The 16,540-nt window shown below is 47.7% G+C and overlaps 1 protein-coding gene across 2 annotated transcripts; it reads left to right on the plus strand.

Annotated features, from left to right (window-relative positions):
• Nucleotides 1-6,971: 6,971 nt before the first annotated feature.
• INS (insulin) lies at nucleotides 6,972-10,998 on the plus strand. 2 transcript variants are annotated; one of them, XM_030451393.1, is made up of 3 exons: nucleotides 6,972-7,044; nucleotides 7,684-7,893; nucleotides 10,797-10,998. In XM_030451393.1, the coding sequence occupies exons 1-3, from the start codon at nucleotides 6,972-6,974 to the stop codon at nucleotides 10,931-10,933; spliced, it is 420 nt and encodes a 139-aa protein (XP_030307253.1). In that variant the 3' UTR covers nucleotides 10,934-10,998. The 2 variants fall into 2 exon arrangements, with proteins under 2 accessions (XP_030307253.1, XP_008502921.1); XM_008504699.2 differs by having other exon boundaries at nucleotides 7,004-7,051; nucleotides 7,690-7,893.
• Nucleotides 10,999-16,540: the final 5,542 nt, after the last annotated feature.

Raw genomic sequence — 16,540 nt, forward strand, 5'->3', positions numbered from 1 at the left:
CCTACAGTTGTTCATCACGAAGTTTTGGAGAATGCTGGGTTTTCGAGGGGAAAGCTGATCTTTCAAGATTCTTTTTTTGCCATGACTAAAAGAAGAAAGGAGCTGAAATGCCTTGAAAACTGGTCACAATATTTTGTTGATAGGGGTTTTTTGGGGGGGTGGGGTGTTTGTGGTTATTTATTTTATTTGCTTTGAGTTTTATGGGGGTTTTTTTTGTTTTCTTTTGTTTTTGTTTTGTTTCTTACTGAATATAGGGATTTACCAAGTTTGGGTAAAGAGTTTTAAAACCCAGGTGTGCCATGCAGCACTCTCATTGTGCAGCTGGTAGAGCTGGTGGTGGCAAATCAATAAAACAAGGCTTTGGAGACCAGACATCTTTCAGACCTCCTGATGCTGTGCTTCAGCTGACTGAGGGTTTGTCCATGTGCCTCTTAATGAATTCTTTCTGGCCACCTTTTTCCCAGTGTCTGTCACCCAGGAGCAGCTGGTACATGTACTGCAAGCCTTCCAAAAACCACTTATGTCCCAACAGAGATGGAACTCACCCAGATTCCTCACATATCTCCTGAGCCCTCTCCTCCAGAACTGTAGAGGCTTTGGGTCTCAATTTCCCCAAATCCAAAATATTTCTTCCAGCTCCAACCAGCTTTTTTCATGGCTTTCTGTGTGTGATGTTCAGAGGTTCAGCTTGGGGTGGAGCAACTGATTTTGAAATTCTCATGAAACAGGGGTTTGAATGAGACCTGAACCATGGGTGCTGCAGGACTGGAAAGGTTACAGAGCTTGGTAGGGTCAAGGCCCATCATTATTTATTTTCCTGGAGGGATAATTATGCAAAATCCACTTTTTTCACTCCTGACATTAAGTTCTACTCGGTCTCTTTGTGATTATTTTCTCTGGGCACAGCAGGGTGAATTGATCTACCAAATATTTGCAGGGATGGTGAAGGATTAAGTATCTCACACAAGCCAGTTCAATGCAACAGTTGTGACCCAGGACAGGGGAGAGAGAAAAACAGGGTGGGGTAAGGGAGTTGTTCATTTTCCTTCCACTGAGGTCAGCCTTAAATAACTCTCCCACCTCCCTTGGAGGCTGAGACAAGATAATAAGGACAAAAAATGTCAGAGCAGAGCACAGGGCCCCTCTATTTACAGCAAAGGCCAAATCACTAACCAGCAGATGGGGGCTCGCTTGCCAAACACTGATAAGTGACAACTTGGAGTTAACAGCCCTGGTTCCTCTCCTCCTGCAAATCAACCTGACCCCCACCCTGTCCCCTATTGCCTCCCCCCAGCCAGGGTTTCCCCAGCAGGAGGAGGGGGCTCCAGCAATGGGTTCAGCCCTTCCAGCCCATGGAGATCCCTGTGCCTGGCTCCAAACCCCCCCTCCTTGCCTCCCCCTAATACTAACAAGCCTTATCAGTAGGATTTACACCTCCTTGTCTAGGAACCCAGAGGCAACCCGATGGACCAGTTACTGGTGTGCATCCAAATCCTCAAAAGGAGCTTTAAGCGCTCAAAACAATCCACTTGCCCAGTGTTAATGAAACTTGGGAGTCCCCATGCCCTTTGGGGGGAGATGAGAGGACTCTGTGGTGGGGTCTGGCTGACCATGAGCACCAAGGGGGTCACCCAGTCCTTCTGCCAAGTCCTTCACACCTCCTGATCCCGGTGGAGCAGGGAATAACCAGCATACCTGGTAATAACACCAGGGAGAGGGATGCCTGGGAGCAAGAACAGCCATGGATTGAGTTTTATTCACTCCTGGATGCCACAGTGGGAAAGGTCCTTTGGCACAGAGCTGTGCTAGTTGCCTAAACACCAATTCCCATGAGGATGACACTGTGGGAGTGAGGAGGAAGAAATCACAGCTCCTGTCTTGGGTCCCAACCCAGCTGGAGGCATCTGAAGTGCTGAAGTTCAGAGCAAGCTGTGCAGGCCAAGGAGAAGGCAGGGTTTTAATTTGGAAGGGGTTGGCTTAGGTCAGTCATTAGGAAGAAGTTCTTCACTGTGACACTGGAGACACTGGAATAGGCTGCCCAGAAAAGTTGTGGGTGCCCTGGAAGCATTCAAGGCCAGGTTGGATGGGGCTTTGAGGAACCTGATCTGGTGGGAGGTGTCCCTGCCCATGCAGGGGGATTGGAAGCAGAGGATCTTTAAGGTCCTTTCCAACCCAAACCATTCTATGAGAGCAGCACCTCCAGATGTGAGCCACATCTGGAGAAAAGTAGGACCTCAGGGCAGAGGCATCAGGGCAATATTAGCCAAATTCTCCAAGAGAAGCCTGATAACAAAACAGGGGCTGTAAAAGTAAAGTTTATTCTAGAAAACAAGGGCTCAAAGCTCCGTATTTAAACTCAGCAGGAAGTGTGGTGTGAGAATGAGCACTTTGTTCCTCAATGTCCTCTTACAGGATCACTTGCAGCCCCCAGATTTATCACTGGAGCAACCCCAGCAGATGTCCATGATGCCCCCACTGCTGCAGAGATGAGCAGTGACAGAAAACACACAAGGATGTGACATGATAATTTTTTTTCAAACCACAAAACTGCTTTAGAGCAGAGGACACATCCAGTGGGAGCCAGCAAAAACCTTTACTTCATTTTCCAGCATTTCTCTCCCTTGCTGCTCCTGCTGGTTACAGCAGGCATGGTTTTCCGCTGTGTTTGCTGCTCTCTGGTGGTCTGCCCATGCTTTTCAGCATCATGGCCAAGGACCAGGTCTTCTTTATTTTATCCAAACCTTCTCCAGATAATCCATGTCTTTGCTTTCTTAGCGATGCCACCTGCTGTGGCAGCCGTGGTGGTGGCACCATAAAACTTCAGTGCTTACAAATGTGGACAGAGGAGAAGACTCTGATGGACCCAGTGGTCCCTCTCATAGTTTTTTTCCTGAGGGAAAAATCTTCCCAGCTCAGAATCTTCTTTGGTGGCTCTCATGGAGTTCCATGACACAAAGCAGAACAGATGTGGTGTCAGTGCTGAAGAGGTGTATTTTCAGGTTGGTGCTGATCAGGCTGCTTTGCCAGTGTTTCTCCACTACGTGGAAGTTATTTATTACTTTTGTGGTTCATTACTTGTCCTCTATCACCTCATCTAATGTTTCTCTATCTACGCCAAGGATTACTTTTGGGCCATTAATAGCCACAGATTTAATCTTCTCCTCATTGATAAACAAACTAATTTGTTCTGCTGCGTCTGCTAATAGCTGTGTCTAGGAACTATTAGCAGCTCTTAGGTGCTATTTTCTCCTCTACCTTCTAAAAAAAAATATATATGTGGCCAGTAATATTTTTAATGGGGTTAAAAGGAGCATGCCTGTTTTTTCCACCTGTATTTATAACCTTTGCCCAAGGTGGATGGGACAGATTTTGGGACCTTTACTCTAGATATCATTATATTTGGTCTATTTTGCTGTACTTGTGTAGAGGTTTGAGCCTCCAGGAGCCAGGGGGGAGCTTGGGCAAGGTGCAGCCAAAGCAATTTGCAGGATCCATGGTCCCAGGTCAGCAGGGCTGGCCAAAGTTCAGCATTTCCCTACTGAGAGGTCTGATTTGCTCAGGAGGTGGCCAGAGGGTTTGGGACACCATCCTCAGAAGCACAACACACCTGGAAAACTCCCTTGTCTGCTGCTGAAACCTGCTGGCTCTTCTGAGTTACTTCTTGGAGCATCTTCTACCACTGAGCTGCTTCTCCAGAGGTGCAGATGTGTCCTCAGCACCCTCTGTTTGCTGTTAGCAGCCAACCCAAAGGTGACAGAAACCAGGGTTTGTTGTACCCTCTGGTTTATGAATCAAAGTAGCAAGATAATGGCCCTGACCTGGAAGAGCTTGGAAAAGAGTGAAATCTGCAATCTGGCCAGGGGGTGATAGGGATGGCTCCCCTTCCCTGCACCCAGGTGGCCACCTGGATTAATTTATGGAAGCAGCTGAGATACCTGTATCCCAGGCCCTTTTCTCTGCTTGCACAATGCCTCTTTTGAAGCAAGGACTCCTCTGATTATGTGGTTCCAGACAAGCCACAGAGCCTCTCCCTTTGTGTCCCTTCTCCCTCCCACCCCAAGCCCAGGATGCTGTCCCACCTGCCACCCATCTCTGGAGGCATCACAGGGTTTGGTTGCAAACATTCCCATGATGAAGCACCTGCCCCCAGTCCCAGCTTCACCTCCCCACCCTTTATCTCTTATTGCTGCTCTGGGCAGGGTGGTTGCACATTGCTGCACCCCAGGTTTGCTTGGAGGCACCAACAGGAGCACATGGAGCTCCAAGGATGCTCTCTGCACCACACCATCAGCTACCAGTGCACCTGATGTGGGGACTGGGACAACTGGTGGGACCCCTGAGGGGTCCCCATCTCCCCATGCCAAGCAAATAGCCACACCTCTGTAGCTCAAATGGTCCATGTGCATCATCCCAACTACTCATCCTCAGCTTCCAGTGGCCAAATCCAGGCACCCCCTGGGGTGTGACCACCCCTGAGAGCTGCTCTTGGGGGTGCAGACCCCTCCAAGTGTCCTGAGACCAAGTTTGGGGAGGGTGTTGGTGCAGCAGAGGGTGCATTGGCAGGCAGGACCTCCTCTGGGGCTGACCCTCCAGGGAAAGGGAGGCATAGGGGCACTTCCAGACTGCTCCCTGCTCTGCCTTTGGGGCAAAACACAGCCAGGGGCAGGCAGAGCAGTCCCAACAGAGGCTGCTGAGTGTCAGAGCAGCAGTGGGGACATGGGTGGCATGTTGGAGACTTTGGGTGTTCTCCAAGAACTTACTTCCTCCAGACCTGACCTTTGCTGTTGGTAAAGCTTACCCAAAGTTGTAGCTGTGAACTAGTTTGCCTTTAGTGGGCTTGTTATTTCTTTTTTTTTTTTATTCCAGGAGAGGGTTTGAAAATGCCAGACATCTACAGTAGTAAAGATTTTATTGTGCTGGCACTGGTCTGTAAAACTTGATTATGTGACACTGGGGGGTTGCCTAAACCTTGTTCCCACTGATGCAAGTGCTCAGGGCTGGGGTGTGAGGGAGGGAGGTGACTTCAAGCCAGGTCCAGAGGTGGTTTAGAAGAAAGAACCAGGAGCAGAGCACTCCCTGCCAGCTGCTCCCACCCTTCAGCCAAGTGAGCCCAGTAGAGAGCTGAGGGGCTGGGGAGGTCACAAGGGGCACCACATGTGGTGGAAACAGGGGATGAGCATCTGGGCTGTCACTGCCCATTCCTGTGAAAAGAATGGGGAAGCCCAATCTTGAAGGAGTGAGCTGAGATTTTTCTGCAGAAAAAGCTTTTCATTGGAAAATGGGCTCTCCTGCTGGCCCCTCCTTTCCCTTCTGCTGACATGGGAGTTCTCCATCTAAGACAAAACTTTTCCTACTTTACATCCAGTTTATATCCTGCTAGCATTTTTTCATATTCCAAAGGACCTTTTATAGGAAGAAAACGCAATTTCCAATAAATAATCAAAGTAATCATATCTTGGAAAAAAATCATAGTAGGAAACTTCTTTTGGGAAAAAAAAAAAAAAAAGTCCTGTGCTGAACCTTAAACCTTTTTGCAGTCACAGTCATTTAGCAAACGTTTGATACTTGACACTTAAAGCCAGGACAGGGTCATATGGGACTTCCTACATTCTAGATGCTGAGGGATGAAATTGCTTTGACTACTCAAGAAATCAAGGGTCTGGTTTGAGTCTTAATGCACTGGTTTGGTGAAGTTCCTTCTTACTGGTGAAATTAAAGGGCAGCAATCAGTCTTACCCAACAAAGTGGCAGCAAGAGATGGAGAGAAGTCGGTGAAGTTCCTTCTTATTTACACTGCCAATGGAGGACCAGGTTTATTATAAATTAAACATTTAAGTTCAAGCATATGAAAATGTTTCCTTTTCAAGTATGTTGAGCACTTGAAGTCTCAAAATTGAGAGCAATTGGAATTTTGAAGATCATCTCATCCCCAGCATTTAAAACAGGTTTTTTCTGGAAGGGAAAAAAACCCCCAAAACCAACAAGCTATATTTTAAGAAGAAAAAAGCACAACTGGTGGAAGAAAAGTTGAGCACAGATGTATCGAAAAAATGGGGTGAAAAGGAGAGAGGGAAAATCAGACCCATGGAAACCAGTGGACAATCCCTACCTCATTATCTCCTATTAAAAGCAAACCAGAATGGAGATCTGGTTTTCACTGGGATTTACCAGAAATATTTCTTAGTGTTGGTGACATAATTTCAGGCACAGCCCCAGAGTGAAGAGCTGAGACCTAGAGACATCTGACAGCCTCTGCTCTGCTTAATCCCAAAGGGGGGGCTTGAAGGGACACCTGGCATGTGAGGGAGGGGACCTACCTTTCTCTGGGTGAAAACCTTGGTTTTTTTCACATAGAAAATGTCAAATACTCCCATTTTGGCTGAGCTAGAATGACCTCCCAAGGCATCCTGCAAGATGCAGATGTTTTTCCATCCCAACCCAAGCCATGGCCACATGGCTCTCACTGTGCACTACAGGTAGCCTCAGGCAAATAATGTGTTTTCCTTCCTCTGACACCTGACAGTAGCATGGTCTCACCAACAAGCTTGGTCCCATCACTGAATACTTCCCAACGTGGTATTAATCAAACAGATTAAGGTGTTTGCCTTGAATTTTCATTTTCGGAAGCAGCTGTTGAGCCACCTCAATGCCAGCACTGCCTGGTGCCAGCATTAGTGTCATTAGTAATCATTGCAGCTGTAATTGCACCATTATCTCCTGCTAAAAGGGTCACTGATGGCTCAGGACAGAGCTACAAGGAAGGAAAAACAGGTCCGGATGAAATGAGATGGAAACTGCAAAGTGTTGCTGCTGTCTCAACTTTCATAAAGATCTGTTGATGCTACCTAGAGGGAAAATAATGTGCACAAGCAGCAAAAACTTGGGCTAGAGTGTCACTGAGGAGGTGGGGCTCGAGCAGGCTCTTGTGTCACTTGGGCTAATGTAAAGCATATAAATATGGGAAAGAGAGAATGGGGAAAATGCTTCCAACCAACCAGTTTTCATCTGTCAGAGCAAACTCCTCTCCATCTCTTGCTGCTACTTTTGTTGGGTAAGTCTGATTGCTGCCCTTTAACTTCTACCTGTTTTGCAGGGTTTTATTCTTAAATTGATGTAGCAGGTGGTGTCACGTGCTGGCTCATTGGTCCAAGCAAATAGGTCTTCTCAGATCTTTGGGCACATTGTGCTGTTTTGGGGCCAGCAGCATAAATAACAGCCCCTCCTGGCTTGCTGGGGGCAAGTTTTGCCCTGAAGGAATCTGTTGATCTTGGCTCTCCTGGGCTCAGATCCTACAAGGCTTGGGATGGCTCCTCCAGTCTGGTTTGGTCTGGATGCATTCCTGCGTGTTCTGCCCCAGCTGATGCTGCTTTAGCAGGGGTGTTGGATTAGGTGATCCCTAGAGGTCCCTTCCAGCCCCTAACATTCCATGATTCTGTGATTCTATGGTTCTGGGGGAAGACACAAATAGGCTGATGTGACCATGTGGATAGAGATGGACCCATTAGCCATTAGATGTAACCATTAGCCATTTGCTGGGACTTGTAAAGCCTAATGCAGAAAGCTTTCACACCAGGACATCTTTAGAAGGTCCATCTGCTACTTTGGTCTCATTTTTGAGCCAAAGGAGCTGATGACAGCCAATTCTTCCCTCCTAGACCTCCCTGTGTCTCCTCTGCCTCTTCCCCCTAGGCCTCACACTACTCACCATGGCTATCTGGATCCAATCACTGCCTCTCCTGGCCCTTCTTGCTCTTTCTGGCCCCGGGACCAGCCATGCAGCTGTTAACCAGCACCTCTGTGGCTCCCACTTGGTGGAAGCTCTCTACCTGGTGTGTGGAGAGAGAGGTTTCTTCTACTCCCCCAAAGCTCGTCGGGATGCTGAGCATCCTCTAGGTAAGTCTCTAGGTAAGATTAGATATTTGGAAGAAGTTCTTCCCCATGGGTGTGGTAAAACAGGTTGCCCAGAGAGGTGGTGGCAGCCCCATCCATCCCTGGAAGTTGTTAAGGCCAGGCTGGATGGGGCTCTGAGCAACCTGAGCTGGTGGGAGGTGTCCCTGCCCATGGCAGGGGGGTTGGAACTGGATGATCCTAAAGGTCCCTTCCAACCCTGAAAATTCTATGATTCTGTGATTGTATAAGTCAGGCTGACCTTGAACACAGCTGTGTGCTATGGGATGCACAAGGCAACCACTGCCTGTCTTTGAGGGTGACATCAGGAATGTCCTTGGTAGGGGATGCCAGGAATACCTTTCCCATACCAACAACATCACATTGCCAGTGAAAAGCTCTTCAGGTTGAAAAGGCAGATGGGAGGACAGGCAGGAGAAGAGGATTTGGGTAAGATTTGGGTAGGAGTCTAATGCTTTCCTTCTTATGTCTGTTTTTTAAGATATTTGAAGACTGTTCCCACCTCTAGTTTTAAGCTCTCAGCTAAAACCCCTCCACACCCCCTCCTCCACCACCTTCTCAGGTCATTATTTGCTATATCTCTCTCCATGTGATTTACTCTGAATTTGGTCTGCATCCCTCCTGACTGGTGATGCCTGGAGAAGTGCCCATGACCCCAGGTGAGGCCTTCTCAGTGCCAAGTAGTGTGAACAAACTGGACAAATGAGATTGCACCTTTTTCACACTCTGTTCCTGCCTGCACAGGTGCTTTGCCATTTCCAAAGCAGCATTGCCCAGCTGATTGATCTGATCACTCTCTTAGATGCCTTGGTGATCCCTTGGGTGGATCAGCATCATCAAACTGTCCTGTTGGATGAGCAACACCCTTCCTGCCTACCTTTACCATCTTTCCCATTTCTTTCTGAGCAGAATCCCATCTTTTCGGGATTTCTGTAATTTTAAAGGTAACTTTTAGTACTAATCCTGGCTTACAAGAAGCTTGCAGCCCCCAGGGGTTCCAGGGAACTGCCCTTCCACTTGGTGTTTGTACCTAAATGGGGTGAGGATCTGTAATGCTCCAGCTGCATTGCAAGGCTGATGTCTCTCCTGGGGCAGAATACCTCTCAACTTCAGCTCCTCTATGAATTCAGCAAATGAACTCTCTCTTTTTCTTCCAAGCTACCAGTGGAGATTTTGCCTGGATGCAGAAGGGATCTCTGTTAAATCCCAGTCATTGTGAGCCTCTTGTTTCAATGTGGACCATTAATTAACCTCCCACCAGTTCTCCTCATTGGTATTTGATTCCTTCTCCTGAGTATGAAACCATCCAATCCAATATCCTTAGAAGTAATTTGAAGGTGAAGCAAGGTCACAGCAGAGGGTTTGCAATGGTTTACCTTAAAGAGCCACCTGGGCTTTGAGTTGCTACCTTCTCTGATGATTTGTTTCTGAAGACCCCCATGAATAGGTTGGAAGTTTAATTGTTAATTATTAATACTGGATTGAGAATTTCACTAGGGACAAGCAGTATCTGAGGATGTTGTGTGTCTTGTTGTAGGATTTTTCCCTGAGCCACCATCTCTTTGTCACACAAGCTGCTTGTGTTTACAGACTGCTCACAGCTGGCTTGAGGGATGAAGACAAGTAAATCATGAAATATTGCCAAGCTGTTTCCTCTTCTACTTAATGCTGGACTGAACCTTCCCTAAATTTTCCCCTAGCACACCAGGATAATGATTTCTTGTTACTCCTGTGGCTCATTCATTGCATCACACTCTGGGGGCTTGGAGAGTTTGTATCTTGTGCTGCACTATGATATTGCTCTAGAAATCTCATCTTATTCTTACTTTCCAGGCATTTTCTTTTTCTTGTTAGGGTCTCTATTCTTCCAGAAGGAAAAATCATTGTTTTATGTGCCATTTGCTGTACTTTCACAGGGCAACTAAAACCTGACCAGTTCTGTCCACAGGTTTTCAAGTTCCCACCAGCAAACAAGACATTCTGTTGAGTTTTTATGTATGTGTCCAAACACCCCAATTCATCATTCCTACTAAAAACCCATCCCCAGCTGTGAAACACAAAAACACACAAATGCTTTTGCCATTGGCTTGAGGATACATCCAAACAGACAACAGGAGCAGGATGTTCAGGACCAGCTGGGAAATCCATCTAGCCTCAGGACTGGACCATCCTTGGGATAACAGCTCCAGGAGGCCTGGAGTCCCAAGCAGCTCATCTTCAGAGGAAACTCATCTCATTTACCTGGGGGTGTAGTGAGAGGACAAGGGGAAATGGTTTCCAATTTGAAGTGGGGAGATTTAGGTTGGACATTAAGAAGAAATTCTTTAATTTGAGGGTGGTGAGACCCTGGCACAGGTTGCCCAGGGAAGTTGTGGCTGTCCAATCCCTGGAAGTCTTCAAAGCCAGGTTGGATGGGGCTTGGAGCAACTTGGGGTGCTGGGAGGTGTCCCTGCTGATGCAGGGGGTTTGGGACTGGATCATCTTTAAGGTCCCTTCAAACCCAAACCATTCTATGATTTTATTCTATGATCTCTCTGGAGCAGAGCAGAGCAGACCATTATATTCTCTTACTTACTAACTTCTCACCCTAGAGAGGGTGCAAGGTTTCTCTGCTTCTTCACACCACTACCTCACTGAAGTGCCTGTATCCCCCTGCCTCTCATGCTCTTGGTATTCACTCAGCTTGGCTCCTTCTAAGCACCAAAGGATTCATTTGGGAGAGGAAACACAGAGCCTAAAGGTCCTACCAGCAGGGAAACCTTTCCAACTCCCTCTTCATCTTCCAGCAAACTCTGGCTTAAAAACCTGGTGCCTGCCAAGGGAGTCTGCATGGGGCTCACCGTGTTACTCTGTGATATCTCTTGACTTCTCTTTTTCTTCCCTGGCAGTGAATGGTCCCTTGCATGGGGAGGTAGGAGATCTTCCCTTCCAGCAGGAGGAGTTTGAAAAAGTCAAGCGAGGGATCGTGGAGCAATGCTGCCACAACACCTGCTCCCTCTACCAGCTGGAAAACTACTGCAACTAGCAGCAAGGCCAGGAGAGAGGAGCTTCCATGGCCACAGCCAGAAAGATGCTCTTATGCATCTTCAGATAAACTTCACCTTCAAATAAACGTTGTGGATCTCTCCAAAGTACTGTGCTGGTTCATGGGGAGGGGGCACTGATGTTTGCTTTAGGGTCTTTAAAAGGTCCTGGAGCCATCCATCACATCCCAGTGTGCTTCTGCTGTCCAACTGAAGTCCCTGGGAGACAGGGGGAGGAGGGAAAAAAAAGCCCCAAAAGCATCTATGCATGGTGCCTGGGAGGCAGGAGGAGAGGGTAGAGAGGTTTGAATGAAGTTTCTCTTTCAAGGGAAATGTTGCAGGGGAATTTCTGTGCCCATGCCCTGCTGCTCAGCTTCCTGCAGTTCACAGCCCAAATATAGCAAGGCAGCTGGGAGACCAAACTTCCTCCACTGTGCAATGGAAAGGGTTCAAATTAAGGAAAGGATTAAGTCACCCATAAACTGTACCCAGAAAAACTGTGGGCGATGGCCATGACCAATTTAGAAAGTAAGTCCAGTTCCCCTTCTGTTACTGGAAGGCCTCAGCAGAGTCCTTGCTGTGGGATCTGCTTGTTGTTCACAAGTATTTGACAAGTCCTGTGCAGAAAGCAGATTGAATCCAAAAGGAGTTCTGAGTGTGTCGGCCAAAAGCTGGACACTTCAGGGCAGCATCCTTGCTCCTGGGGGTGCAAAACTCTTCCAAATGTCTTGCCCTAAAATTGCCCCTTTCTGGGAGGAAAAGCTGCCACACCAATACCAGCTGGCCTAAGTGGGAAAGACTGGGGGGAAGGGTGATGTCCCCTCTGCCAAGAGACTGCCATGCATGGGAGCAGCCTGGCAGAGATGGCAGCAATGTCCAGGGCTGCACTTTTTTGCTGGTGGCAGATTTTGAAAGCTGGTCTGAGAAGAGGCTGAGGTTTTAAAGCTTCTTTTTCCAAACCAGATCTGCCTGCCTCCATCAGAGCTGCACAGATGGAAGCTGCCAGGACGCATCAGCCTAGTTCCTACCACGAGCACAAAATTGGCAAAACCACTAAAAACTGCAGGGCTGCAAGAGCAGCTGGAGGAGCTGCTTGGAAGAAGATGAAACCATAAAACAGGAAGCTGGAAGGCACCAGTGGGTCCTGGAAGATGGAAAGCACCAGTGGGTCCTGGTGGTGACCCAACCACATGGGTTTCCTTTGTGCATCCAAGGTCCTGTAAGAGGACCCACCACCTGCAGCCAGCACACCAGTGCTTCTCTGCAGTGCAGAGAACCCTAGAGACAGTAGCACACACAATGGGGCTATGGGTTTGCTTTAGTACCTAAAATCCCAAATGTTCAAAACCCCCACTCCCATTGGGCGCTCTCCCACTGTTGGGGAATTCACCCCTAAAATGACACAAAATGGACCTGACTCACAAAATGGACCTGACAAGTGAATACTCCTGCTGGCCCAAACCCTACCCACAGCACCACCAAAAATCAGGCTACAGGTTTTCTATAGTTAATAAAACCCCAAAGGTTCAACCCCTAGGCTGCTCTCCCATGGTTGGAGGAATTCGGCTGAAAACTTACCTACAAATGGACCTGGCTCCCAAAGGAAAGGGTGACCACTGAAAAATCCTGCTGGCCCTCACCCTCCCATGGAACCCTACCCACAGAACCACCAAATATTGGGTTAAAGGTTTGCTTTAGTACCTAAAACCTCAAATGTTCAACACGGGGTCATTGGCCGCTCTCCCATTGTTGCAGAATTCGCCTCCAGAATTCCAAGCAAATGGGCCTGGCTCACAAATGCAAAGAATGACCACTGAAAATTCCTGCTGGCCCTCACCCTCCCATGGAATCCTACCCAAAGCACCATGAGCAATTGTGCTACGGGTTTGCTTTAGTACCTAAACCATCAAACCTTCTATCCCTCAGCCTCTCCTCCACCTTTGCGGAAATTGCCTCCAAAACTCCATGCAAACAGACTTTGCTCCCAAAGGCAAAGAATGACCATGGAAAACTCCTGCTGGCCCTCACCCTCCCATGGAACCCAACCACCAATTGGGCTATGATTTTGCTTTAATACCTAAAACCTCAATTGTTTGACACCTCCCCCCCCCTCAGCCACTCTCCCTCTGCTGCAGAATTCACCTCCAAAATTCCACACAAACTCAGTATTCCCAGCAGCAGAGCTGGAAGCTGGGACAGGCATCCTTGGTCCCACTTTCTAAGGCTCTGAAAGCATGGCAAGATGTTTGCTGTTTCTGATCTACTTCCCTCCCACCAAACCTCACAGCATACAGCTCCAACGTTTTACATTGGAGACTCCTTGGAAAACAATTCTTCCTGTCCTGATCTATGATGAGATCAGGACGGGTGGTACAGTAAAGACCAGTAAAGACCAGTATTACCATCAATAGTATCAGACACTCATCCTGTAAAATGGGCTGTATTGTCTCCTGCCAGGGAGGTAAAATAGCTCTTTGCCTTTTCACAACAGCAAACCAGGAAACTTTAGATGTTCATTGTATACTCACTACTGCTTAACACAGAGTAGTAAACTTATTCCTGTCCCTTATTCCTGTCTCCCTGGTTTCTGCTCCATTCTCCCCTTAATCCCAGTCCATAATTCTTTTTTTTTCCCTGATTCCTTTTCTTGCACTCCTCCAATCTACTTTCATAGGCCCCTATTTTGTGAGGAAAAACTCACTCATTCTGCAGCAGGACAGAGACAAGAGGAGAAATTCTCTCCCTGTTCTTAGCTGCCATACACACATATAAGATGGGCCAAAACTAAGCTTCAGTTAACTTTACAGAGATGACATGGCAAATGCCATCTGGTCTGCAGTAAAGATAGCAGAGGTATTGCTCATGGCAAGGCCACCATGACATTCAGGGACACTCCAGCAATCCCATACATCCAGTCGCCCCAAAGTGATGCCACCCTGAGCCCAATGGCAGAGAAGAGATTCTGCCATGGGGTCTGCTGGTACAGTGAGGAGAGAAAACACATCTGAGAGAAGTTCTTCCCTACACAGCAGAAAATTCAAGGCTCATTTGTGTCACCTGGATTTGTCCTGCATCACCTAGGACAGAGAACTTTTGCTTAGCCTCAGGGGTCCAGGGAAAGCAGGTGATGCTGAGACAAGACTCAGACTTTCTCCTGCCTACCTGACCAGAAATGGTGGTTCCATTGGCCACCCCAGAGCTGTTTATCTGCTGGCACTCCTGTCCAAAGACAGTTCTGCTGAGATGCCTGGCTCATTTCCTGCTCTCTGCCATTGTTTGGTTTGCTCGTTTGTTTGCTTTTTCTCAATGCTCTCAATTAGGACTGGTTGAGAAACTGCAAATGCCACGTTTTTCACTGGAAAATGTTGAGTCACCAAAATCAGCACTTCCCACAAGACTGGACTGGTTTTAGCAGGGAGGGCTTTAAAGGGCTGAAGAGATGTGGGAGGTTCAGGTGCCCACTCTGTGGGTATCAGAGTGAGGATTTCATCCCCTGAACCCAATTGCCCAAGGCTACATGTTAGGTGCCAGGCTCTGGCTTCCCCTCCTCTCCTTCTGCTGAAAAATTCTGGGAGGTTTTAGGAAACACAGAGTAGAAGCTGCTTTGAAATCTTAAGATGGGACAGGACCATCCTCTCCTACCCAGCTCAAGATGCAGTTTGATGGTTTTTTGGCAGGTTTGGAGGTTAGGGGCTATGGGAAACTGGATATATAGGAGGCCCAGCTGGTTATTTCCTGGGGCTGGAAGTGGGGAATGAAGGATGAAGTGCAGAAAGTGGTCATGATGGCCATTCCCCACCATTGCCCTGCCTTTGTGTCTCCTGTGAAGAGGAGACAACAGGTCCATTGAGGGAGAAGGGAAGAGGAGGGAGTGGTGATCATCTAGGGTCAAGGAGGGAGGGATTGCCTTACATCTGCTTTTGAGGACCCCTGAACTCTCTACAGAGCACATAAGCTGCTGAAGTTCCCTTCCTTCCTAAAGCAAGAGCTGTCCTGGAGGATTTAAGGCACACTGTGAGCAACCCCACTCTCAAGGAGGTGCAGAAGAAAACACTGCAGCAATGTAAAAGCAGTAGAAAACCAAACCAAACAAAACAAAAGTAGTCCTTACAACTTCACTTTACTTTCCAGAACTGAAAATAACATAAAGGGCTTGGACAGGGCTTGACAAGGCTCTAATCAACCTGACTGACCTAGCTGAGGGTGTCCCTGCTTATTGCAGGTGGGATGGACTAGATGACTTTTGAGGTGCCTTCCAACCCAAATTATTCTATGATTCTATGACAGGACCAGCTCTTTTTTTCTAAAAGCTTCAGCAAAACGAAGGCCACAGGAGACCAAAGGTACTTTTCCTCCTTTTCTCCAGGATTCCAGGGAAGGAAGCCTGAAGGCAACCCTGCACACTTCCCATGCTGGAGCACACAGTTCCTTGACTTGTAAATGTGACACCATGGGCTCACTAACCCTTCAAGACAGGCAGATTGAGGTCTGTGCACCACCCAAACTTGGAGATGAGCAGCAGCCCAGGTTGCCCTTAAATGTGGTCCTGGGTAGGATTTCTTTATAAAGCCCCTCTGTGCACAAGCAGCCCAGGAGATCCCCTGTTCTCATATGTGCTCAGATACATGAAATCCTACAGGAGAAGTGACTCAGGGACAGGGAATGCTACATCCATGGACCTCCCTTCCCTCTCCCTCCTGACCAGCTTTGCATTGTGATCTTTGGGAAGCAAATGCATCCATCCCCCTTGGTTCTGACTCAGCAGTTGCTTTGAAGTGATTTTTGCAGTAGTGGTGGGGCATGATGCCCAGCTAAAATATCTTGGCTCTACTACTCTTGCAACAAACTTCCAAAGGTCTCATACTAGTGGTGGAGGGCAATTTGAAGAGAATGCAAATAAAGGCTTCAGTTCATTCATGCTGCTTGAATAAAGAACTGAAATCTGAGCCATGCAAGACAAATTCTTTGGGCTGCCGAGTTGTTAACACTGTCTAGAAAGAAAGGATGAAAGTTGCCTCTGTTTCCAACATGCCCAAGTTCTTACACGAAAGGGCTCTGCTCTGGCTTTGAAGAAAGGTGAGAGACATCTACAGAAAATGGAAGGGAAGGGAGCCCCTGATGGCACTGACCAGGGGGGTCTGGGGTGGCTGGGAGAGGGGCCACGTCCTCTGGGTTGCTGGATGGACCACTCTGCTTTGGCTTATCTGAAGAGGATGGGAAGATTCCCTTACAGATTCACCTTATATGAGAAACAGCCAGACTGTAACTTGCTTTTTTTTGTTTGTTTGTTTGTTTGGGGTTTTTAACCACAATATCAGCTATTCTAAACCTGCTTACAGCCCCTCTCCTTACCTGCAGCATGATGCCTTAATGGCTGACTTGGGCAATGGCTTGGGTTGGAAAGCATGCACTGGGCAGATTCCATATCAACACCCCAAATTCCCTCTGATTTAGACCAACCTCATCAAAAACACTTATTCTGAACAAAAAATAGCCCTTCTTCCTTCTCCTTTCACCCTGGGCAGAGAGAAACCTTTAGGTCAGGCTATAAATTGATCTGGGAGGCCACTGCCAGCACATTGTCTGTGGCTGAATTATTCCTGCATGTG

The sequence above is a fragment of the Calypte anna genome, chromosome 5 (assembly GCF_003957555.1).
Source record: "Calypte anna isolate BGI_N300 chromosome 5, bCalAnn1_v1.p, whole genome shotgun sequence".
Lineage (NCBI taxonomy): Eukaryota > Metazoa > Chordata > Aves > Apodiformes > Trochilidae > Calypte > Calypte anna.